This window comes from Giraffa tippelskirchi, chromosome 2 (assembly GCF_054371585.1).
Source record: "Giraffa tippelskirchi isolate mGirTip1 chromosome 2, T2T-mGirTip1v1.2.pri, whole genome shotgun sequence".
NCBI classification, from domain to species: domain Eukaryota; kingdom Metazoa; phylum Chordata; class Mammalia; order Artiodactyla; family Giraffidae; genus Giraffa; species Giraffa tippelskirchi.
Window position 1 is genome coordinate 198,177,670 of NC_137276.1, and position 24,996 is coordinate 198,202,665.

The 24,996-nt window shown below is 34.2% G+C and overlaps 1 protein-coding gene across 7 annotated transcripts in view; it reads right to left on the reverse strand.

The window, feature by feature from the left end:
• Positions 1 to 24,996, reverse strand: part of CADM2 (cell adhesion molecule 2) — a 1,189,836-nt gene that overhangs the window by 73,077 nt on the left and 1,091,763 nt on the right. For all 7 annotated transcript variants that reach the window (XM_081552246.1, XM_081552256.1, XM_081552244.1 and 4 more), the window contains 2 exons: positions 24,450 to 24,628; positions 3,162 to 3,281 (listed from right to left, as the gene is read on the reverse strand). In XM_081552246.1, the coding sequence (XP_081408372.1) occupies positions 3,162 to 3,281; positions 24,450 to 24,628 (299 nt within the window). The remainder of the gene's footprint in view (positions 1 to 3,161; positions 3,282 to 24,449; positions 24,629 to 24,996) is intronic.

Consider the following 24,996-nt stretch of genomic DNA (forward strand, 5'->3'; position numbering starts at 1 on the left):
AATGTTATATTTATGAAATCTGAAGAAATGATATTTAAAGCTAATAAAATTAAATATATTTAGTTTACTTCAGATTACTGAATGAGAGACAGGGTTGAAGCAGATAAACTTAAAAAAAAAGGCAAGCTGGAAATATTTAGTCCTTAGCTTTTCTTAGATAACATGTTTTTATTATAATATCTTTTCAATGATAATTTTGTGACATCTATTGCCATTTTATAAATAAATGAATTCCACTAAAATATAATTGCATCTGAAAGCTCTAATTTAATAGGTAATGCACGACTAAGTGAATATCATATAACTTATAAGGGGCAGAGTACAAAAATCATAAAATATTTATATATTGACTAAATTCCCAACTCCCTCAAATATGGACTAGAACATTAATCATGCAGGTGAATTTGGTGACTTTCTTCAGTTCCCAGTTGTTTGCTGATGTATAATGTCTATTTTTCCTTGACATTATACTAACATTTGATGTCAGTGTTACTATTTTTTCTGTATAAAATAGATGCTATGAATTGCCTAACACATAAAATGTTTTCTTTTCACATATCTTGATGCCATTTGAAAAATGATATGTTTCAACTGTTAGGTAAAGGAAGAGGGAATGGTGTGTGTGTGTGTGTGTGTGTGTGTGTGTGTGTGTGTGTGTGTGTGTGTGTGTGCGCGTTTGTCTCCTTTGAGGTTTATTTATTCATGTGTTCCTTTGAAGGAAAAATAATTTTTTTATCATTTTTAAATTTCATGGTGTAGAAAGCTGAGCACTGAAGAATTGATGCTTTTGAACTGTGGTGTTGGAGAAGACTCTTGAGAGTCCCTTGGACTGCAAGGAGATCTAACCAGTTCATCCTAAAGGAGATCAGTCCTGGGTGTTCATTGGAAGGACAGATGTTGAACTTGAAACTCCAATACTTTGGCCACCTGATGCGAAGAGCTGACTCATTGGAAAAGACCCTGATGCTGGAAAAGATTGAGGGCAGGAGGAGAAGGGGACGACAGAGGATGAGATGGTTGGATGGCATCACCAACTCGATGGACATGGGTTTGGGTGGACTCCAGGAGTTGGTGATGGACAGGGAGGACTGGTGTGCTGCGGTTCATGGGGTCGCAAGGAGTTGGACACGACTGTGTGATTGAACTGAACTGAAAGTTTACAAAACATCTCAGGAAACCTTTAAAAAATGAATTTACTTGAAAAAACAGAAAACTGATTTCATTTTAGCAGGCTGATTAAAATGGAACTGGTAAGATTCACTTAAGATACATGTAAATAAATATAAAAAATTGTTGTTAAACACTTCACTTTGAAATAAAATATTTTCTCTTATTTTAGCCTAATGTATATATACTCACAAAAAATATGAATGTCTTAACTAATTAAGCCCAGGCACTGATTATTTGCGGGAAAATGCATTAATTTGCTAGTGTTTTTAGAAACAATATGTTTAATATCCATAATTTTAAGCCCTGGCATAGTGCTGTTTAAATAGTATATATAACAAGTATTTGATAAATACTTATTGAAAAAGAAATTAATTAGGCTTTTTTTGTTATAAGTAGGTTTTTTTAAAAAAATTAAGCCAATATATTCTTTTCCATCAAAGTGATTTGTTTGTACACTTAGAACTTAACATTACCATAGAGATTTTGTGGGTAAGCAATAGCTACATTTCATCTGACTTACTGTTTATAAAAATTTTTAGAAAAACAATAAGTTAAAGCAAAGTAGAACATTAGGTATTTTACATTTCATATATTATCATAAAGTGTTTTTTTCTTCATTTTTATTATTTTTCCACCCATTTCATACACATTGTTATAAGAATGATCTTTAAGCTGTTCTACTTTTAGATTTAGATCAAATACAGTTTGTTTTTTAGTAATACTAGGTATTTTTAATGATTTTTATTGTTATCACCATCAAGTTTTAGCTATCAATCTTGTACCCTGCATAACAGAATAAACCTAATTATTAAAAATGAACACTTAACAGATACTAAAATATTTTTCTGGAACAAGAGAAAAAATATTACAGAAACTAAGTAAAAGCTAGCAGCAACTCAACATAATACTGAGAATTAATAAAAATTCTAAGAAACACAAGAAGTCTAATTGAACAGTCTTTACAAGTAAAGGAAAACAATGTTAAGTGTATCCCTGATGAAGTTTTAGATATATATTTTTGTAAAGTCCTTATTAGCTCAAATTAAATTGCTACATTTAACACATATTAGTACAGCCAACATGACATAAAACATGTATAAGCATGTATAAGAGTAAATGACAGACTTAAATACGACACATTGTCTCTGAACATAGAAATAAAGTTTAAAATGTGTATTTCTATAATGTGCTCAAAAATCTCAAAAAAACTTTCATTTCTTCATTATCTAACAATCACTTAACTACTCAGAAATGTTTTTTTATAGTTTTGAACCATGACATAATGATTTTTTTTGGCCCTTAAGAATTACTTCAATATCTTTTTGGTTGCTGTGCTTCAGACAAACAACATATTAGTAATCAGACACCAGAAATTATTCCTAGAGCCAACCATCAATTCCTGTCATCCTAGATAAGCCTAGAACATTTGCCTCTAAGTACAAGAAGTAGCTCCACTCAGCAAATCACTTTAGGATGATATATTAAATATTACTTAAAAGTTCTATGTGGTAAATATCTTATAATGACCCCCGTCATGCTAATTTTAGAACAAACTCAACACTGCAGGCATTTTAATCTAGTTGTGGAGAAATAAAAAATCATTAACATTAAAGTAGGGTCATAAAAAAGCAAAAACTACCTCTGCATTTTTGAACATCTTATTTCTTTGCTTGTTTTTATAAGGTAAGGTAAAAAAAAAAGTTTCCCATGTTCACATTTTAAAGTCAATGTTTCAAAGCTCCATATTTTTTTTTTACCTATAGTCTGAACATTTTCATGAGTCATATGACACTAATAAAAATTAAAATATGCCATCTTGTCTCATATTTTATTGCAATAACCCTAACTGATAGTAACTGACTTGATTTAAATATTCCTTATAATTAAGTAAAATTGTATCTCAATTCTTCTACTCTTTAAAAAAAAAAAGTAAGCCCTATAAATTTCTATTTAACGTGTTTTCTAGGCCATAACAAAGAAGCATACTGTACCTCTTATGTTGCTGGTTGTTGCAGATGTGGTTGGGCAGGTTGTTATGGCTACAGTGGTTGTGACTGTTGCAGTGGTAAGGGAGGGGATGATAGTAGTGGGAAGCAAAGTGTTGGGAACATCTGGTGAGTGGAAAAAAACAAAATATAAAACAAAATCATATCATGCAAACAAAACAGAAACATAAATGATTCAAATTATAAATACATATATCTTATTTAAGTTTAAATTTAACAAGCTTAAACAGATTATCTGGTACAAAGCTCCTTGTACCACGCAGTTCTTGTCATTTTTTGTTCACTTATTTTTCACGCTCTTACACAAAGCAAAACCTGGAGCAATGTTTGAGGGTAAGCAGATCGCTTGCAATATTTTGAGTGAAATTTAAAATGACAAGAATTCATTTGTTCACTGAGTCATTTCAAATGTTTGACATGCAGTAGCAAAATACAGATAGGTAAAACAAAAATTGACATGCTTTGTCAAAGAAGTAAGCAAAGAAACAACACAACAGAAAATATACACAAATAACACCACCATATAAGATTAAAGAAATGTTAACGATGGATGAGTATATGCATGTTAAATACTTTTTGATATTTTTAGGCAAACGATGATAGGAAATAGGGTGAAAGCAATCTTTAGATACAAACAAAAAGGAAGCCAACTGTTATTATTATTACTATTATTTTGCTTTTCCTTTTCTCACAAATGGTGTTAATGTACAGCTTAGAATCTTGCAATTCTTACCCTGATTAGCTGGTAACGCCTTCTAACAATTTTTCAGTACATAGGAGTCTTTAACAAGTATTGGGTCAACTAGCATGGAACTCAATATCTGAAATGTTTATGATTCATATTATTTGGCATACCTAGGAGAAGTTATTGAACATAGATTTGAACCATAATATTCAACCTCTATTCCATAAATAGTCAAAGCTGGCAAAAGTTGACAGTAGATTCAAGTACAGAGGACATAATAAACTGAAAAAATAGCTCAGAGTTTAGCAAGATTTTCCTTCCTTTCACTCAAAAGCAGCTGAAAGTTGGAAAAGCAGCATAAATACTGAAACAAGATAGCCAGTGTCAAGCAATGAGAATTTCAGTAAGATCCTGAGAGTCAACTCTTGTCTCAGGTGCATTAGGCATATAATTTACACAGTGAGGAAATGAGAAACAGTTCACCAATTACCTGTAATTGCTGTGCTGGGGTTTGATTTCACATGTTTGTTACACAGCCCCTATATATTCAGAGCATTTGACTGATTATTTTGCTATTAAAAGGCTTCCTGTCATTCCCTCAGTTAAAGTCTGTGAGTCACACCAAAATTTTTCTAGTTCCTTACTTCTGATGAATAGCCCTACTTAATCCTCAGACTTTAACCTGCTGAATTGTCTAAGCTGGAGACATCAGAAAACAGCATGAGATCACTCTCTTATCTTTGGTATTGATGTTTACACCTGTTTTTCAACAGGGAAAATACTTCCTGGCCAGTCAAATTAAGAAAACAATCTTCTGAAAATCCAATGGTGCTACATTAGTCACTAGAGAAAATGGGTATTGCCTGGCATGCAATTACCATGATCATAAAGTAGAATCGCCTTTAACAACATTATAAATGAATAAATACTAGGTATGCATGCACATTCATTTCTTGTTTACTGATTTCTGTTATACCTTTTTATTTTCATTATAAGCCTTCATGCTGGAGATAAATGAAAGACATTTTCTAAATTAAAAAAAAAAGAATGTAATTTGAACTTTTACACATATTCAAATTAGAAAATAATACACTTTTTGTCAGTTAGCAAAATCATTTGCTCATTAGGATCTCCAAATATATGTATTTAATTAGTGTAAAGGGAAATATCTTCCAGGGCTGTCAAATGTAAGAATATATAATAATATTAGTCCCTTAAAACTCAGTACAAAAAACTTGATATTACCAAACTATCACAGATTATAAAATATTAGATTATTTGCTATCAGACACTGAATTAGAAGAAAATTTCATTGGCTCTGAAAAGCAGTTTTTTCAAAATCATCTATGTATTTGATTCTCAGATGCAAATAACAGGGTTTGGTGTTTTTATTTATTTATTTGTTTACCAAAAAATCTCATATTGTTTATATTTCTTTATCTTACTGTATATCAACAAAGATGGGCAACAAATAACTCTGATTTGTTTTGGAGGCAATCTATATATTTTCACAAGCATTCTTTTATAAACCAAGCAATATTATATTTTCCATGTGAAGATGCATGATATATAGGGGCTTCCACCTCCACGCTAATATTCAAAAAATATAAAAACAGTGGGTAGTTTTAATAATTGCTGATCTACTTTAAGAGACCTGCCTTAGAGTCTTTTACAATGTCCACCACTAGCCATTACTGACTCACAGTCTGGCTCTTGCTTATCTGATATTCATTTTCTCTCATCTTCTCCCCTTGACTTCATATGCACCTAAAAAGAAACTGGCTGAAAGCAATTGATGGGAAGTACCTTGGCTGATATGACAGCTGGGTCAAGAAAATGACTTGTCAAATAACAAATCGCTCCCAGTCACTCTTACATATTTTTAATCACTAGTAACATTATTTCAGCTTACATGTTTGGAAACATTTTTGATTTTGAAAAAAAAATTGAGGGCTTCTTCATTCTGTTCTTTCTCTTCACCACAGTGTCCATTCAATTATTTCAACTTTATTGTGAAATAACAAATGTTTAATCTTAATATTCAATGCCAGGAGATTAATCAGAATCAACTACAACTCAACCATGTAAGATTAGCTAGATTAGTTGGAATTCTCAGAAAGACCAAGAGAATAGAGTGATATTTCTTATACCTAAATTTTCTATTTCTATGATTTTACTCATGTCAGTTTCACCACTGGGCAATGAAGCTTTGAATGGAAGAATTCTGCCTGCTTTATTGTTGGTACCTAGCACAATTTAGAAGGTCAATAAAAATTTACTAAATGAATTTATTCATAGTGTTATAAGCATATAATGTATTTTAGGGGATCTAGAAAAGTCCACTTTTTGACTAGTTAATATAAAACTAAAATATTTCATTACTACTGATCACAAAAAGTTCTCTGTCCTTACTACATTCAGAATCTTTTTATTTTCTGAAGCATATATTTTCAAGACTACAACCTAAAACTTCTTTCAGCAAATATCCTTACTAACTTCCCTGGTGACTCAGTGGTAAAGAATCCACCTGCCAATGCAGGAGATGCAGGTTTGATTCCTGGGTCAAGAAAATCCCCTGGAGAAGAAAATGGCAATCCACTCCACAATTCTTCCCTGGAAAATTCCACAGACAGAGGAGCCTGATGGATTATAGCCCATGGGGCCTCAAAGAGTCTGACAAGACTTAGTGACTAAGCAACAACAACAACAAACAACAAAACAAACTGAATCTTTGCCTACATATTCTGCTACTCTGAAAGCTGTGTGAGCCTGATCTGAGATTCATGCACTCCGCATCTCCTTAGGAACTCTCTCTGTTTTCACTTGATTTGAGACTTTCCAAGAAAGAGTGAAAGGCTAGGAGGGACCACTGAGTAACTCATTGTGATAAGCGGTAAATGATCACAGCAAAATTATGAGTTGTCTATTACTATTCCCACTTAATGTATGAGAAGATTTTGAGATAGTTTCCTTGCCTTAAAAATTACACAGACATATGCTATATTATAGAGAGAATTTTCTTAAATATATAAGTATACTGGAGAGACAAATTTCTCTAACATTTCCATCTCAAGATGATTTATTTTATCTGCCTGACTGTAACTCTTGTCAAAGCAGAAATTAGCAAAATTCTGAGCTGTCTTATTAAGTCCAAACACCTACCTCTCTAGTTTTTACACCTACAAGTGAGCACCAACATCTGCCATCATTCAGCAATTATTTTAAAGGTTTTGGCCTTTTATTTAAACATTGATAATGAGAATGAAGCTATATTTCCATAAGGAAATACAAATTGGAAACACAAGTAATAGTCATTTACCTTATTTTTGAGGTATCTAGAATCTTGTATATTTTAAAACCATTATGCTGTTAATATAAAGCATACTCAATCAAATATAGCACGGGATAAAAAATACAGATTGTTTTCTCCTTTTCTACAACACATTCATTTTTTACCTCTCCTTGTTGAATAAAATACACTGTGTAGAATAAAAATACACTGATTCATATGCAGAAGAATTACAAACGTGCACATATATAATAAAAGTAACAATCCTGGTTCAACGTCAATTTATTAATTCTGTTCATAAAGCCACATTATCTGCAGTCATATTAATATTATAAGTAGTCTGCTACATATGACATCAATTTAGAAGATTTTGCCTTACATGTTCACATCCTATGATTAAAGGGTATTTAAATGGACACGAAGATAGCTACAAATAGAAAACAGAAAAAAATCAATGGTATGTAATTTATGGATATTAACATTCAGAAATGGCAGCTATCTAATAGATCACTCAATTAACTACATGATATTTCATCTCTGTTTTCTACCACACAAAGACCGGCTCAAATTTTTCACTGTTATTTTCCTTGGAGAGCATGTTAATCTAATTAAATATTGTTGAATTTGCCTGAAAAAAAAAAGTGACTAAGTTAAGAAGTTCAGCACTTCTTAACTTATATTTATAATTTATAATTTACAAAATAAATTTACTGTTTTATGTAATATATTTTCTAGATATTAATGTATAAATGATGAAGTTAACAACTGATAAAATATGTAGTGGATGAAAAAAGTTATCTTCAGAAATGAACAAATTGAAAATAATTAGATTTTGTTTATTTTAGTTTAGATCTGATCAGAGAAATTTGTATATAGATACAATTTAAAACCATAAAGAGAAATGTCAATAAAGTTCTTCAAAATCAAAAATAATAAAACATCTAGTTAGTAAGAAATTTGAATGTGAAACAATAATATCTTCAAATTGTTAAAAATTGTTATCACAATATATACAAATGTGTTAACAGCGATTTCTCTAAAACTGTGATTATGTGTTTAAATCTTTTCCTAGCAGATTAAATCTTAGGGAACTACTCATTTACTATATACTAACATGGGTAAAACTTGCTAAAATAATTCTGTGGTTTAAATAAGATATTTAAATGAATTCATAGAGGTCCATGATTCATTATTTATTATTTATTAATAAAATGTTATAGTTTTAGAAAGCTATAGTAGCCATAATAAAATCAGGGATTTCCTGTAAAGAAAAAATTTGAGAATTTGTGTTGATGGGGAGCTGAGAAAAATAAAGGTCCAAGGCATGAAAATATTTGCCTATAGTTTTACCTACACATAAGAGGTAAATTAAAATAAATTACAATTTTCATCTTACTTGTAACATATATAAAGTGTTACCCTAACATATAAGGAAAATTCAGGAATATTTCAATAATGTCAGACAAAACCTCAAATCTAGTCAATTTCACAACTGTATATTATGAAGACAAAGTCTGAGTAGGCTGCAAAAGTTATTCATGTGAGTGAATGTTGAGTATAAATAAATGCAGTGAAAATACTGTGGGTTACTTCTATAAGAACCTATTCACTTGCAGAAACACAATTTCTACTCATACAACAAAGCTATTGAATCAGGAAACTAAAATCTGTGTTCCCAGGGCCCATGGTTAAGCTTTGGTATGACAGTTCATCAGTCCATCATTTCTCCTGTTTAACCTCTATGACTCTCACGTGAACGCCAAACTATACCCACTTGAGTTGCCTCAGTGTTAAAGTTTTCTGGAACAACAGGGGCTAGAGTTCTTCAGCGCACGTATGCCTGGCTTCTTTTCTTTATTTCTTATAATGCCAGTTAGCTTAAACAGAAAAGCCAAAGACTGGAACACAAGACATCTGCCCTGACAGAAGTGATTTACTCAAGTTTTAGACTCAGCTCTTTCTGTTCTCTTTGTTGCATGTTCTCGGAGTAACATGCTGTTTCCCATTAGTTTTCTCTTTCATGTTTAATACCTCCCTTCAATGCGCTTTCAAGCACTTTACATGCACCTCTACACATGTTTATTTTACATATTACCATGACATGTATATTTACGTACCTATGTTTCTAATAAACTGTAAGCTCAATCTTCAGAAATCAGCATGTTCTTGCTTTTAAAAATATAACTTTGCCTTGGTACAAATTTACTATGATCCAACCGATTGGTATCACCCAGGCTCATCTTAAAGTAGCCTCCCCTTTTTTGATGTGCTTAGTAAAAGGCTACTCTCAACTTTCAGCCTTATTCCTACCTGCTGTGTAAAGACTTCCTTGATCAACTAAATCCCAACTGATTTCCTTTTTCTGAACACTTTTTGTGCTTTCTGAGTTTATCTAGTGTGCTTGCATTTTGTTACCTATACCCCTCTACCATAAAATTATGGGCTTCCCTTGTAGCTCAAATGGTAAAGAATCTGCCTGCAATGAGGGAGACCTGGGTTCGATCCCTGGGTTGGAAAGATTCCTTGGAGGAGGGCATGGCAACCCACTCCAGTATTCGTGCCTGGAAAATCCCATGGACAGAGGAGCCTGGTGTGTTGCCATAACAATGATGTTTACATTCATGACCGCACTATTGTGACCCCACCTAGAGTTATATGCCTCTCACTAGCTATAGAACTCTCTCTATCTTTCCTTTAGTGGAGAATATCTATCAAAATACCTGAGTAAAATTAAGGTAAAATTTTAAAATTTTCTTTAATTAACATAGTCACTAATACACTCAACTATTCTCTTATTAATAATAAATTTCACAGTAAACAGAATACATACCATAGCTCTTCATGAAATTAATGGTTGAAATCTTGGAAGCTATCACATTTACTTGGCAATTAATGCATTACTAGCTTTTTTTTTTTTCATGAGTATAAAAGATGATAAGATAACAGAGGAAATAGGTATCAAATCCATGGTATATTTTGGTGCTTCCTTAGGGTACTTAGCTCTAGGCTTTGATTTTGACTGATAATTTATAAATAATGCATCTTTTGGTGATAATAGCAATGCTGTCAGTACATAGGAAATGGCATCGATTTTAAAGACATGGATCAGTAATTGAGCCTTATACATGGTTGATTTCTGCAAAAAATTATCCCTCCTCCTCCTTTTACCATTCATGAAGTAATTTTTAGGGATTTCTGCTAAGAATCTTCCAGTCTAGAAAATTAAAATGCAGTATACTGAAGAATATTAATTCCAAATGCAGTTTTTCAATGTTTTTAAAAATGTCAGAGCACTAAATCATCACACTCAATTCAAAATAATAGAAAAAGGGCCCTTTTTCACATCCTAATGAAGGAATTCAAAAAATGCAACTATATTTTGTTATTGGAGCTTATTAGAGCACAACAGATCCTGTATAACCTTGTCAAAATGAAATCAGTTCCAACAAGTACTGTATACAATAAACTCCAGAGTGTCACAGCACCTTTTTTCCAATAACGAGCTTTTCAGGTTAAAGGTATATTCTGTTCTCTACAAATGCAGTGTACGATAATTTCTAACTTGTCAACCTGTTTTGTTTTGTGGCAGTTTCTCTTTTTAAAAATGGCATTCTGGCTCATTCAGATTGGATTTTCGCAGCAAAATTAAGTCTAAAGAGTCCCAGAAGCCCAAGCTGCTTGTTTCCTCTCCAAGGACTAGGATTCAATAGGGAGAAAAACTGCTACCATTTAGTCTGGACTCCATGTGTCTACTTCCTTTCCACTTTCTGTCACTAACTCCCCTAGGTGGTCCTGGGATAATCAAGAGTGAATCTAAACCAAGGTTTATTATTGGAGATACAGAAGACTATTAGTGGAATATTGTCAGCCAGAACTCAACATATTAATGTAAGAAGTATCTTTCTGATAAAAATTATTCACATTCCCTAATTTTAAAAATAACAAGGCATCTTTAACTTTACCAATAATTACAGTGCCATTAGAAGCAACTGTAAGAGGAAAAGTTTACTGTATTTGCTTTTTTTTGCCTGTGCAGAGGACATTTATCTGTTCCCATTATGTTCAGCTACTTGTAATAGCCTATTTGGATTATAGCATAAGAATGGGTAACAGCACCAAGGCTCTTACTTAAATGACAACCACCAGGTTGACGAGGCTTCAACAAGCCAGAGCTTGCCTCCTCCTCCAGAGCCATATGATAACCTCATCTGCTTCATAAAAAGGAGCCCTTTCAAAAATTAGATTTGAATGTATCCCTTTTCATTCCTCTGATAGCTTCAACTGGCTTTACGTACTGAATGAAATCCTTATACAATTAAAGAAAAAAAAAAGCTGTTCTTCAAAAATGAAAACTACTGCAATTTTAAACTGTAGGTGGCAACCAACAGTCTTATGTAATTACAAGAAAAGTTGATGAATAATATCAATCTGTTATTGAAAAAAAAAATACGCTTTTTTTTTTTTCTTTAAAAATACTCTTTTACATTTCAAGCTGACAAAGGGAAGTGAAATTTTAAATGGGGGAAAATTCCTTTGAAGTTTATGATTCTATATTATTTAGCCCCACCTATTTCCATACTGGGAGTTTTTTCCCAAAAGTACTTTGTGCTCCGTTGCTCAGTTGTGTCCACCTCTTTGCAGCCCCATGAACTGTAGCCCACCCGCCAGGCTCTTTTGTCCATGGGATTTTCCAGGCAAGAATACTGGAGTGGGTTGCCATTTCCTTCTCCAGGAAAATTACTTTACCAAAAAGTAAATCAGATGATTTGATCAAATACTTTTTAAGTTCTGTGAGAATGTCAGTTTCCTTTGGGAGACTAGTAATGCTTCCCATCAGAAGAAAGAATTTAAATCAAATATAAATATACAACAAGGAGTGGTGTGATGTAGTAAAAAAAATAGTGCTTGAAAAATCAACATATTTTGATTTTTCACTTAGGTTCTGTCATAAAGTAATAGAGACATTTTGCCTACAATTTAATCCCTTTGCACCTATGCTTCTTTGTCCAAAAAACAGAGTTCATATCTGGTCATTTATATAAATCCTTTTGAATCAAGTTTCTTTATTAGTGCTGGGTGACAGTTGATTTTCTAAAAGCAAACATTTTCACTCAGGAAATTTGTAGATGTGAAAAAATTTTGTATGACTTTAGGAGATTTGTTCAGTCTCTAAAGATGGTATAGATTTAAAAATGCAAGGAAGTAAACTTATATAATGCTTCATATTATAAATCATATCTTTCCCAACTTCAAAATAATCTTATGTGTGCTTTGAAAAATTAATGATAACATGAGTGGCATACTAAGAAATGCTAATATAAGTGAACTTTCAGGAGACAAAAATCACTCTTCATATCAAGACTCTCATATTTAAATATGCCATGCTTATGGCTAAAATCTCTCAAACTTTATCTGCTTGGTCCTGTTTTTGAAATGTTCATCTGGTATTATGCAAAGTGTTTCTGTAACTCATACTAAGTTATATATGTAATATATATATGTGTATGTATATATATATAAATATATATATATATATATACACACACACACATACAGAGAGAGAGCTGAACCTCTGTTGGTCCAGATAGCAAAGAATCTGCCTGCAATGCAGGAGAACCAGGTTTGATCCCTGGGTCAGGAAGATCCCTTGGAGAAGGGAATGACAAACCACACCAGTATTCTTGCCTTAGAATCTCATGGACAGAGGAGACTGGCAGACTACAGTCCATGGGGTCACAAAGAGTCAGACAAAACTGAGTGACTAACACACATACACACACACACACATACATACGTTACTATATATATTTCTCACCACGTAGAAATATTCCTAATTTTATCTTGATTCCTCTTATTTAATACACAGATTCCATGAAAGAATAACTATGGGTTCTGGATCCTGAACCAAATATTCTTAAGGCATAACTAAATTGTGCTACTCTACTATGTTACCAACTTGTATAAGATGAAAAATGCCGTCATTAAATTGGAGTTTATTACACAGCATTTATTTTGGTGAATTCTAATCTTCACATACATGTTTGTTGTCTGATCAATGCTTACAGGTAATAAAATGAATGAGTTGGAAAACACAGCAGTGGTCACAGGACTGGAAAAGGTCAGTTTTCATTCCAATCCCAAAGAAAGGCAATGCCAAAGAATGCCTAAACTACGCAGAATTGTACTCATCTCACATCAATCCATCCTAAAAGAGATCAATCCTGGGTGTTCATTGGAAGGACTGATGTTGAAGCTGAAACTCCAATACTTTGGCCACCTCATGCGAAGAGTTGACTAATTGGAAAAGACCTTAATGCTGGGTAGGATTGGGGGCAGTAGGGGAAGGGGACGACAGAGGATGAGATGGTTGGATGGCATCACCGACTCGATGGACATGGGTTTGGGTAGACTCCGGGAGTTGGTGATTGACAGAGAGGCCTGGCGTGCTGCAATTCATGGGTCGCAAAGAGTCGGACACGACTGAACGACTGAACTGAACTGAACACAGGCTAGTAAAGTAATGCTCAAAATTCTCCAGGCCAGGCTTCAGCAATACTTCAGAAAGTTCAGTGAACCGTGAACTTTCAGATGTTCAAGCTGGTTTTAGAAAAGGCAGAGGAACCAGAGATCAAATTGACAACATCTGATGGATCATCGAAAAAGCAAGAGAGTTCCAGAAAAACATCTATTTCTGCTTTATTGACTATGCCAAAGCCTTTGACTCTGTGGATCACAATAAACTGTGGGAAATTCTGAAAGAGATGGGAATACCAGACCATCTGATCTGTCTCTTGAGAAACCTGTATGCAGGTCAAGAAGTAACAGCTGGAACTGGACATGGAACAACAGACTGGTTCCAAATAGGAAAAAGAGTATGTCAAGGCTGTATATTGTCACCCTGCTTATTTAACTTATGCGCAGAATACATCATGAGAAACACTGGCTTGGAAGAACACAAGCTGGAATCAAGATTGCCGGGAGAAATATCAATAACCTCAGATATGCAGATGACACCACCCTTATGGCAGAAAGTGAAGAAGAACTAAAGAACCTCTTGATGAAAGTAAAAGAAGAGAGTAAAAAGTTGGCTTAAAGTTCAGCATTCAGAAAACTAAGATCATGGTATCCAGTCCCATCGCTTCACAGCAAATAGATGCGGAAACAGTGGAAACAGTGGCTGACTTTATTTTGGGGGCTCCAAAATCACTGCAGATGGTGATTGCAGCCATGAAATTAAAAGACACTTACTCCTTGGAAGGTAAGTTATGACCAGCCTAGATAGCATATTAAAAAGCAGAGACATTACTTCATCAACAAAGGTCCATCTAGTCAAGACTATGGATTTTCCAGTAGTCATGTATGGATGTGAGATTTGGACTATAAAGAAAGCTGAGCACCAAAGAACTGATGCTTTTGAACTGTGGTGTTGGACAAGACTCTTGAGAGTCCCTTGGCCTGCAAGGAGATCCAACCAGTCCATCCTAAAGGATATCAGTCCCGGATGTTCATTGGAAGGACTGATGTTGAAGCTGAAATTCCAATACTTTGGCCACCTGGTGCGAAGAGTTGACTCATTTGAAAAGACCCCGATGCTGGGAAAGATTGAGGGTAGGAGGGGAAGGGGACGACAGATGATGAGATGGTTGGATGGTATCACCGACTCAATGGACATGAGTTTGGGTAAACTCCAGGAGTTGGTGATGGACAGGGAGGCCTGGCGTGCTGCAGTTCATAGGGTCACAAAGAGTCGGACATGATTGAGAGACTGAATTGAGCTAAACTAAATAAAATGTATTCAAATATAATATTTAATATTGCAATTAGAAGCTTATTTAAATTAAAATTAAAGGAGATTTGAAGAATGTTTCAAAAATATTATTATTATACAGTTATCCTATAATTTAACAAAACCAAAAAGAGCTATTTACAGACACTTTTTGTGCAAGTATATTAATTATAGAATCTTTTTAATATATGTAATCACAAGCTGGAATCAAAATTGTCAGAAGAAATATCAACAACCTCAGATATGCAGATGATACCACTCTTATGGGAGAAAGCAAAGAGGAACTAAAGAGACTCTTGATAAGGGTGAAAGAAGAGAGTGAAAAAACTGGCCTGAAACTCAACATTCAAAAATCCAAGATCATGGTAACTGGTCCATGGCAACTGGTCCCATCATTTCATGGCAAATAGAAGGGGAAAAAGTGGAAGTAGTGACAGATTTTATTTTCTTGGGCTTCAGAATCACTGCAGATGGTGACTGCAGCGATGAAATTAAAAGACTCTTGCTTCCTGGAAGGAAAGCTATGAAAAACCTTGACAGTTATTAAAAAGCAGAGACATCACTTTGCCAGCAAAAGTCCATCTAGTCAAAGATATGGTTTTTCCAGCAGTCACATACAGATGTGAGAGTTGGACCATAAAGAAGGCTGAGCACTGAAGAATTGATGCTTTTGAATTGTGGTACTGGGGAAGATTCTTGAGAGTCCCTTGGACTGCAAGATCAAACCAGTCAATTCTAAAGGAAATCAACCCTGAATATTCATTGAAAGGACTGATGCTGAAGCTGAAACCCCAATACTTTCACCACCTGATCAAAAGAGCCGACTCATTGGAAAAGATCCTGATGCTAGGATTGAAGGTGAAAGGAGAAGGCGACAGCAGAGGATGAGATGATTACATAGCATCATCAGCTCAATGGACATGAATTTGAGCAAGCTTCAGGAGACAGTGAAGGACAGGGTAGCATGGTTTGCTGCAGTCCATGGGGTCAAAAAGAGTCAGATATGAGTTAGCGATTGAACAACAATAACAAAATAAATAAGGGAATGATATGCTATAATAAGGTTTTGGGTTTTATACTAAGTGTGATGAAATGCTTTTGGCAAAAATTAAATAGGGGGAGACTGAAGACTATGCATATAAAATATTTATATATTGCATCCATGTGGGAACTAGATTGCAGCAGGGGAAGCAAGGAATCCACTAGCAATGTTTCAATCGTCTAGGTGAGAGAGGATGGTGGAAAGAAGGAGACATACTCGGGAAGATGGTCAGGAAATAGTGTCAGCAGGATATGCTGATAAATTGGAAAGAGAGGCAGAGAAAATTACAGGATAATTCTTAGATTCTGGAATAAGTACATGATCTGTTGTTACAACATTTGTCAAAACTACATTTTTGTAAGAGGCTACAAAGCAGGTTTTATGTAATAGCTTCCTCTAGTTTTAAAATACCATTGCTTCTAAAAAGGAATGCCAAAAATGTCCCCCATGGGCCATTGAATACTGCTTGAATTTGCTAATGAATGAATCCATATATACTCAGGGAGAAGAGTTCTATACATTTTATAAAGCTATAATCCAGGCTTTTTTGCACATAAAAAAGTCTAGAAAGCCTAAATGCCACAGGTATAATCCTTCTGTTCTGCTTACCTTACTGCAATTGACGGAAAAGATCATATATAAAGAGTGCAAGAGAAAATATTTTAAATGTTGTATTTGTTAGGTGGTGAAGTCTTTCATCCCTTCAGACAGGAATGAGGGTTTTCCTCATGGACAGTTTAGTCATTGACCCATCTAGGTACCACAGACACATTTATTGATACTGCAGAGTGGTATCTCTGAATGAATTTTTATCCTGAAAAGTGAAACTTTATTCACTTTATGTTCATCTTAAAGAGATGGAATTTAGCCTCAGCTCCATGTTGAGTATGCTTGCAGAAATCCACCTTTCAAAAAGCTTTATAATGAAAGCAGTGCCCCTGTCTCCACTATTTGATCCCATTCCACTTCTCTCTGTAGAGTTCAAGAGCATATTCATCCAGTCAGAGGTACGCCTTTCCCGCAGGCATCACAGCTCTCTCTGCTTATTCATGTCCAGAGATGGTATGCTTTATCTCAGCGATTAAAGAAGGTACTGTTTTAAGAGTCATCCGACTAGTTTACTGTCTGGAAACTCTCAACTGAAGATGAGAGCAGCAACCATAGGGCTCTTCCATTAGTGCACTGTTTGTTGTTCCATATGGATGTCTTTTTCTACCCTTTGCTTCCTACACTGTATATTTTTCCATCTATGCTTCTAAAGAAAACTTTTCCAAAGGAAAATGCTCATTATGAGCACACAGAATTCATTTACCAACTGGCAGGTCTGTTTCCATAAGAGGAAACAGATTTTAACTGAATCCCTTTTGAATGTTTGCTAGGCTGTACATCTGTCCATAATCCAGTCTTATCTTTCCTGCTCCCCACACACTCATCTGAGCTCAAAGATTCACTCTCTTATTTTCACTCTGATCTGTATCACCTTTCCTAACAGCACAGTTAAATTAAAAGAAAAAATCATACAGATTCTCAATGTTTCTAAATGTTTTGTTGCTGGATAATTATAACAGTAAATGTAGGTGTGACTGCCAACTTTTTAGTCTAGCTACATATTTACTCTGAAGAACTGAGGAACATTTTAATTTCAATTGATGAGAGTTCTTATTAGCTCTCAAAACATTGATAATCATAGTGGGAATATGTGAAGCATAAGACTAGAAAAGTATGTATACTTGCTCAGTTCTAGAGTAAGACAAATTTAAAAACAAATTTAAGATATTACTTATAGTAGTCCTAATCTGTTTCATAATTAGTACTGCATGCATCTATATATGTATTATTTATTTTGCTAACTTTAGGATCAGGCACTAATAACTCTTAAGAAATTGAATATATACTTTGCACATTTTTTTAAATATTTGAAGGAGATAATAGATAGTTTGGAAATGTTTGTTAAAGTGAAAGAAAGGCTATGCTCCATGACTCAATTTGTCTCTCTCCCATGATAAGCAAACTGATTGAAAGGAAGAATTAGCACCTAAAGTGAAGTGAACTTGCATTTACCTATAGTCTCTGAAAGAAACAGATATCTAAATAAACAACATAGCTTCAAAGTTTGTCTTGATGCAAAAATCTGCAATATCTTGGTGTACAACTTTCTGTCTCTCTGCATTCTGACATTTATTAATAACAATAAAAGCAGAGTGAAATGAAAATAGCAGTTGTATTGATTTTTTAAAGTTGGAAAGGCATATTTAATAGCTTGATGCTTTCACTAAACCAAAACACATAGATATTTCTAGCAGTAATATTCTGTCTTACTATAAAAATTAAAAACTTGAAACACTTTGTTATAGTTGTTCTTACTAGCTAACGATAAAATGTGATAGATCTTATTCTATATATGTGTTATTCTGAGGTAAATTATCCTGGAAAGAAAGATTAATGTCACATTTTTCACCAGTATTTATTTCAATAGATACATGAACAAATATATAAAACAAACTGTAACTGTCAAGTGATGTTTTAGAGATACAAAGCCAGCAACTGTCAGTAAACTGGTTGAGATTACATAAACAAGCTTTTTACACTATTTCACTTTCTACTATGATAATAATACTAGTTATGGAGAGTTTTACTGTCATAAAGATGAAATTTGCTAGAAAAAGCAAAATACATACAGATAGAGAAAACCAAAAATGTGGAAATGTGCAAGGTGGGCAATTTTACTCAAAATAAGAATAGCAAGAGTTAAGATAATGAAGAAGTAATGAATTGTTATAAACACTTATTTGTATAAGTAGATAAACAATGAAGCAATGGAATAAAAACAGTGGCAAAATAGTTTTAAATTTCATATAAGAGTGACTATGGTAATGTGAAAAGAAAATTCAAAGACAGATGGAATATCATGAAAAACTTTCTGGAATAGTGCATCTCAACTCTGCCATGACTGTATGAGACAGCAGTGAGTTGGGTCCCAGGTGGAGTGGGTTCTCCACTGAAACTCAAACTGGAATCCCTGTTACTCCATACAGCGTGGACCTGCCATAGTTAGTGCAGCTACTGGTAGCAGAAGAAATAAGTTACTCATTTTTTTTTTCTACTTATATTACTGTATTTCTTCCTGAATTCTGGGAAGTGTTTTGAGACTAGAGATGATAGTAAAAGAGTTCCAACATCTCTGTCCATCTTCCATTTGTATTCTAAGATGGTGGTTATGCATTTCTCTAGCATGAATGTGAAGGGAGGTCAAAGGCATTGGAATAGTTAAGGAGGAAGAAGTTTAGGACGTGGAAGGATGTGGTAATTTGTGTTTTTCACTCTTCATAGATATTCTTTCAAACTGTTCCAGGTACAGCACATTTCTGACACTTCCAAAAGAGTATTTTTTAATCAGTGGATGACAAATATAAGAATTTAAATTGCTCCCAAGCACAAAATAAGACTGGTATCAGATCAATTGCAATTCTTGGCAGCTGTTCTTTATGTGATGAATATGTATCTTCTATGATCTCTGTATCTATACAAAAAGATGCAGGTCTGGGTAGTCTTTCTTTGGGAAGAAAACATTTTATCTATACTTTCTGAATTTGATGCTGCATCAGAGGAACAAGAGTAATTATAACTTCCATTCTGCTCTCTCTATATTACTAATTTGCTGTAGTGTTGATGCTTTTATGATCTTCTCTATTGCTTAGTTAATAAGAATACAGAATTTCCTCATTCTTTAATAGAGATAATTTAATTTAAGCTCTGGGTACCACTCAGGGAAGATAATAGATGGTAAACTGTATACAACTCTTGGGTAAATTTTATACCAGAGAATTGGATTGAAATTGCCTTTGGTATCATAAGACTACTCAGTCAGTCAGTCAGTTCAGTTGCTCAGTTGTGTTCGACTCTTTGCAACCCCATGGACTGCAGCATGCCAGGCTCCTCTGTCCATCAGCAACTACTGGAGCTAACTCAAACTCATGTCCATCGAGTAGGTGATGCCATCCAACCATTTCATCCTCTGTCATCCCCTTCTCCTGCCTTCAATCTTTCCCAGCATCAGGGTCTTTTCCAATGAGTCAGTTCTTCTCATCGGGTGGCCAAAGTATTGGAGTTTCAGCTTCAGCATCAGTCCTCCTAATGAATATTCAGAACTGACTTCCTTTAGGATGTACTGGTTGAACCTCCTTGCAGTCCAAGGGACTCTCAAGAGTCTTCTCCAACACCACAGTTCAAAAGCATCAATTCTTCAGTGCTCAGCTTTCTTTATAGTCCAACTCCCACACCCATACAAGACTACTGGAAAAGCCATAGCTTTGACTGGATGGACCTTTATAGGCAAAGTAATGTTTCTGTTTTTTAATAAGCTGTCTAGGTTGGTCATAGCTTTTCTTCCAAGGAGCAAGTGTCTTTTAATTTCATGGCTGCAGTCACCATCTGCAGGGATTTTGGAGCCCCCAAAAAATAAATTTGGTCATTGTTTCCATGGTTTCCCCATCTATTTGCCATGAAGTGATGGGACCAGATAGCATGATCTTAGTTTTCTGAATGTTGAGTTTTAAGCCACACTCCTCTTTCACTCTGCTCTTTCAGTTTTGTCAAGAGGCTTTTAAGTTCCTCTTCACTTTCTGCCATAAGGGTGGTGTCATCTGCGTATCTGAGGTTACTGATATTTCTCCTGGCAATCTTGATTCCAGTCTGGGCTCTAATCAGTCTGGTATTTCTCATGATGCACTCTGCATATAAGTTAAATAAACAGGGTGACAATATATAGCCTTGAAATATTCCTTTCCTGATTTGGAACCAGTATGTTTTTCCATGTCCGGTTCTAACTATTGCTTCTTAACCTGCATATAGATTTCTCAGGAGGCAGGTAAGGTGGTCTGGTATTCCCATCACTTGAAGAATTTTCCACACACAGTTTGTTGTGATCTACACTCTCAAAGGCTTTGGTGTAATCAACATAGCAGAAGTAGATGTTCTTCTGTAATTCTCTTGCTTTTTCTATGATCCAGAGGATGTAGGCAATTTGATCTCTGGTTCCATTAGTAATATTATAATAGTAAAACTCTGATTTATTTTATCTATGTACCTGGCACTGGTGGACACTTCTGTTTATGATACATGCCATTTGTTTATGAATAATCCAGGAGTTCCATGTTACTTTTCTTTTTTTTATTCCAGACACTTGGACCATGTTGTCACAAACCCTGACATTTACACTATTGCATATTCATCCTCCTAGAGCTCTTTGATTTTTGTACTATACTTACTTGAATGCTTATTTTCCATGTTTAAAGTCCTTGAGTGCTATTCACTTTTGCTCCTATAGTGAATTTGCACTCAGTGGATAAATGCTAAATATTTATTTGGTTAATGAAGGGATATTTCTGTTGATCTGAGTTCTTCAAGTAGCAAGAACAGCAATAGAACAACATACCATTAATATGGGAGTAATTAACCATTCAAAAGAAATAAATAGCATGATAACAATAACAATATGAGACTAACTTCAATATTTTTACATAGAAGCAGAAAACACAAAACTATTGTGGTCACAGGAATTAATGGTATAACAATGGCTAGCAATTTAACAGATTAATGTTTCTACTGCTGAGCTTGTTAATGAAAAATGCTATTTTTTCCTTAATGGGATCTCTACAGTACAAATGTTTCAAAAGTGTACTGTTTTATCTTACAGGTACTTGTATACTGAATTTTGTTAGGCCTTTCACTGAGAATGAGATTCAGACTGGTAGTTTCAAATTACTGTCTGAAGTTTTAATGCTTTAATTTCCAAAGGGGTCATTATAAGGAGTGAGGGAGGTGGATATCCTCCAGTGTTGATGGCACAAAATGTCAGTGCTGTTAACAATTAAATGTGAAAACATCTAAATAATGCTCTTGCATTGACACCCAAAGAATAAAATCTATTAGGATGGCATCTAGATAGACGATTTCACAGCAAAGTGCTCTGACCTCCATCAAGTTAAGAATCAATAGAACTCTGGTAACTGTGGTAGAGTCAAAGATGGTCTCAGCTCATGAAAGGCCCTTCTGTGCTAGAGCTATATTAAATTATCACAGCAAATGCAAAATCAAACTTGGTGTAAAAGATAAAAGGGTAAAGTTCTCACAAATGATCACTTATCACTCCATTCCAAAATGCATACAGCATTCATTATAGGTTGAAATGCCACTCAAATTTCATCATTTAGTCAGGTTTTGAAACAGCCAAACCATTAATAGAAGAGAGTAGCTTTTTATATTTATACAACCAGTGACTAATGAAACATTATACCCTGTGTTCAAAGGAGAGAAAAAACCAAAACTTTATTTTGTAATGAATCCAATTGGAGCCCTTTTAAAACACGGTGTAATACGGTTTCACTGTTTCATCGAGCCTCTCATTACTTGTGTCAATAATCCTAGGTAAACCAGTGTTGAACTTCACAGCATTTATCTAGCAGCGTGAATAGCATTTATCTATGGGGTGCTTTTCATGAACTGTAGTTCAAAAAGCAAAGCCAAAAATGACTTCTTACAAAGTGCTCAGAGAAATATTTATTAGAAATATGTTAACTGCCAACTACTTAAAGGTGGCTTGGCTCTTTAAGAAATCATGCTGTTGGCTAGCTGGAAAACACTGAGAAAACATATGAATTTTTCCCCACTTGAATTACTTAAAAAAAATGAATGATATATTTTTCATCAAAGTATATTATTTCTTCTGTCACTTCCCTTCTAATTGTCTATATTTTTATGTTATATTGCTTTTGACACAATGTGACATGCTATGCAACATGCCTCCAGTTTCCCCAAAATTGTTAGGTGACACAAGCACTTAAAGTTGAGAGTGAATCAGACTTCACTTCCATGACTGTAGTATCTAAACATCCAGGTCAGCATGAACTGTAAGTGACTCCTGGATCCTGCTCTAAGGATCTAACTTATCTTCTTGATACACTCAGGGTTGTTATATTCTCTCTGGCAGTGAGCATGGCAGGGTTTGTCTACAGGGGGTTACCACATTTAATTCCAATTTATTGGTCTAACTTGATCAGGCTGATCTTTCCCCAAAACTGAAATTTGCACAATTCATGAGATACCATAAATTACTCTCTCAGCTCTACTGTTTTCAAGATGTTTATATGTGGAAAGTCTATTCAGCACAAGCCGTTGTTTACCTTCAAGAGCAAATTGTTGCTAAGAACTGAGAAATGGTAGACACTAAAGCAATTTGAAAATAAGAAAGTTTTGTAAATTGATTTAAGATATTATTTTGGCCTGTATCATAACAAGAGAAGTATCTTTGGAAAAGCAAACGGGGTTATTTTTCCCCTAAAATTAAATCACTTTACAAAGAACTAGACCTTATCTCCCAAATTCCTTTTTTTCTGGAAAGTTATAGAATTAATCCATGTTTCTTACAGTTATTTTATACTTAGATTCATGAGTAACATTTCAAATAAATGTACTCTGTAACTTCTAAGATCCACTAGATTTATTACAGCTTTGTAGCGACTTAGCAGCAGCAGCAGCATAGATTTTACACAATACTCATTCAATAGTGTAATATTATGTACAACATATTAGTCTTAGAAAATGTTTTCTTGGTGAAATATATGAGAAAAATCTTACATTCTATAATGCTTTTTTTCTCTTTGAGACTCCCATTGTACCCTGTAAATAAACTCTGAGAAGTCTTGAAATAAAGAAACATGACTAACTTCATTTATTGTGATATTTACCAATTTCATAAAAGTTCATCTTCGTTTAACAATATGTTACAGCTACTTCATGAACAATCTGTCCTGACTTTTGGAGTTTACAGAAAATAGAAATTCTCTCTAATCTTGGGAATTGGCATGTCTTTTTGCCATTTTGCTACATTTACTCAAAGTATGAGACTAATGAGAGGAGTAAAAAAATATGTGGGTGTTTTAAATTATTGTGCGTAAGAAATTAGTGCAGTTATCATTAGTATAACTGTCTAATTAACTGTCTAACTGTCTAACTGTCTAACTGTCTTTGCTGCATCTCGATGACATACCATAATTCTTTGTAAAACTACTAATAATGATTATAAAATATACTTTTATGGTAATTCTATCAAAATTAACTTAAGGAAAGTTTTCATGATTCTGATATATTATTAAAAGCATTTATTTGTAAAGCATAAAGAAAACCATTAATATGATATACTAGTCACCATCAAATAATACATAGTATATTTGCAGTTAAAAAATCATTTACTAAGCAATTTTTATTTCCTAATATATGTTTTAATTTTATGCTATTATTTTGATTTGAAACACATTACTTGTGAATCTTGGAGATATTTACACTTATGAGAAGTTCTTCTGAAAGGAAATGAAAACCTGTTTAAATTTATTATTCTAAAGATTTTGATAAATTTTAGCAATTTTTCAGGTCATTCATTCCAACATGTATAATAATGTCAAAAAGGTACTCACCATGTACAATGAGAACGTACTCAGCACTGCTTTGGCCAATGGTATTTGTGGCTTCACATCTGTATGTACCATTATCCGTTTTGTTGAGGAAAAGAATGTTTAGCTCCCTACCACTCACAACCATTCGGTCAGGATCTGGTAATTCTCCACCATCCTTTGTCCACAAAACAGGTTCTGGCCTATTGGATTTAAACATACATATAAACAACAAAAAAAAAGAAAAAAATATGTATATATATACATGACATGTTACATATTGTGTGACTCAAATAAATCAACCAATTTATATTTAACACCCATTTTGTGGATAGCAATGTGCTTGCTAATTTCTGTGCTGTGCTGTGCTGTGCTTAGTCACGCAGTCGTGTTGACTCTTTGTGACCCCATGGACTGTAGCCTACCAGACTCCTCTGTCCATGGGAATTTTCCAGGCAAGAACACTGGAGTGGGTTGCCATGCTCTCCTCCAGGGGATCTTCCCAATCTAGGGATAGAACCCAGGTTTCCCAGATTGCAGGCAGATTCTTTACCATCTGAGCCACCAGGGA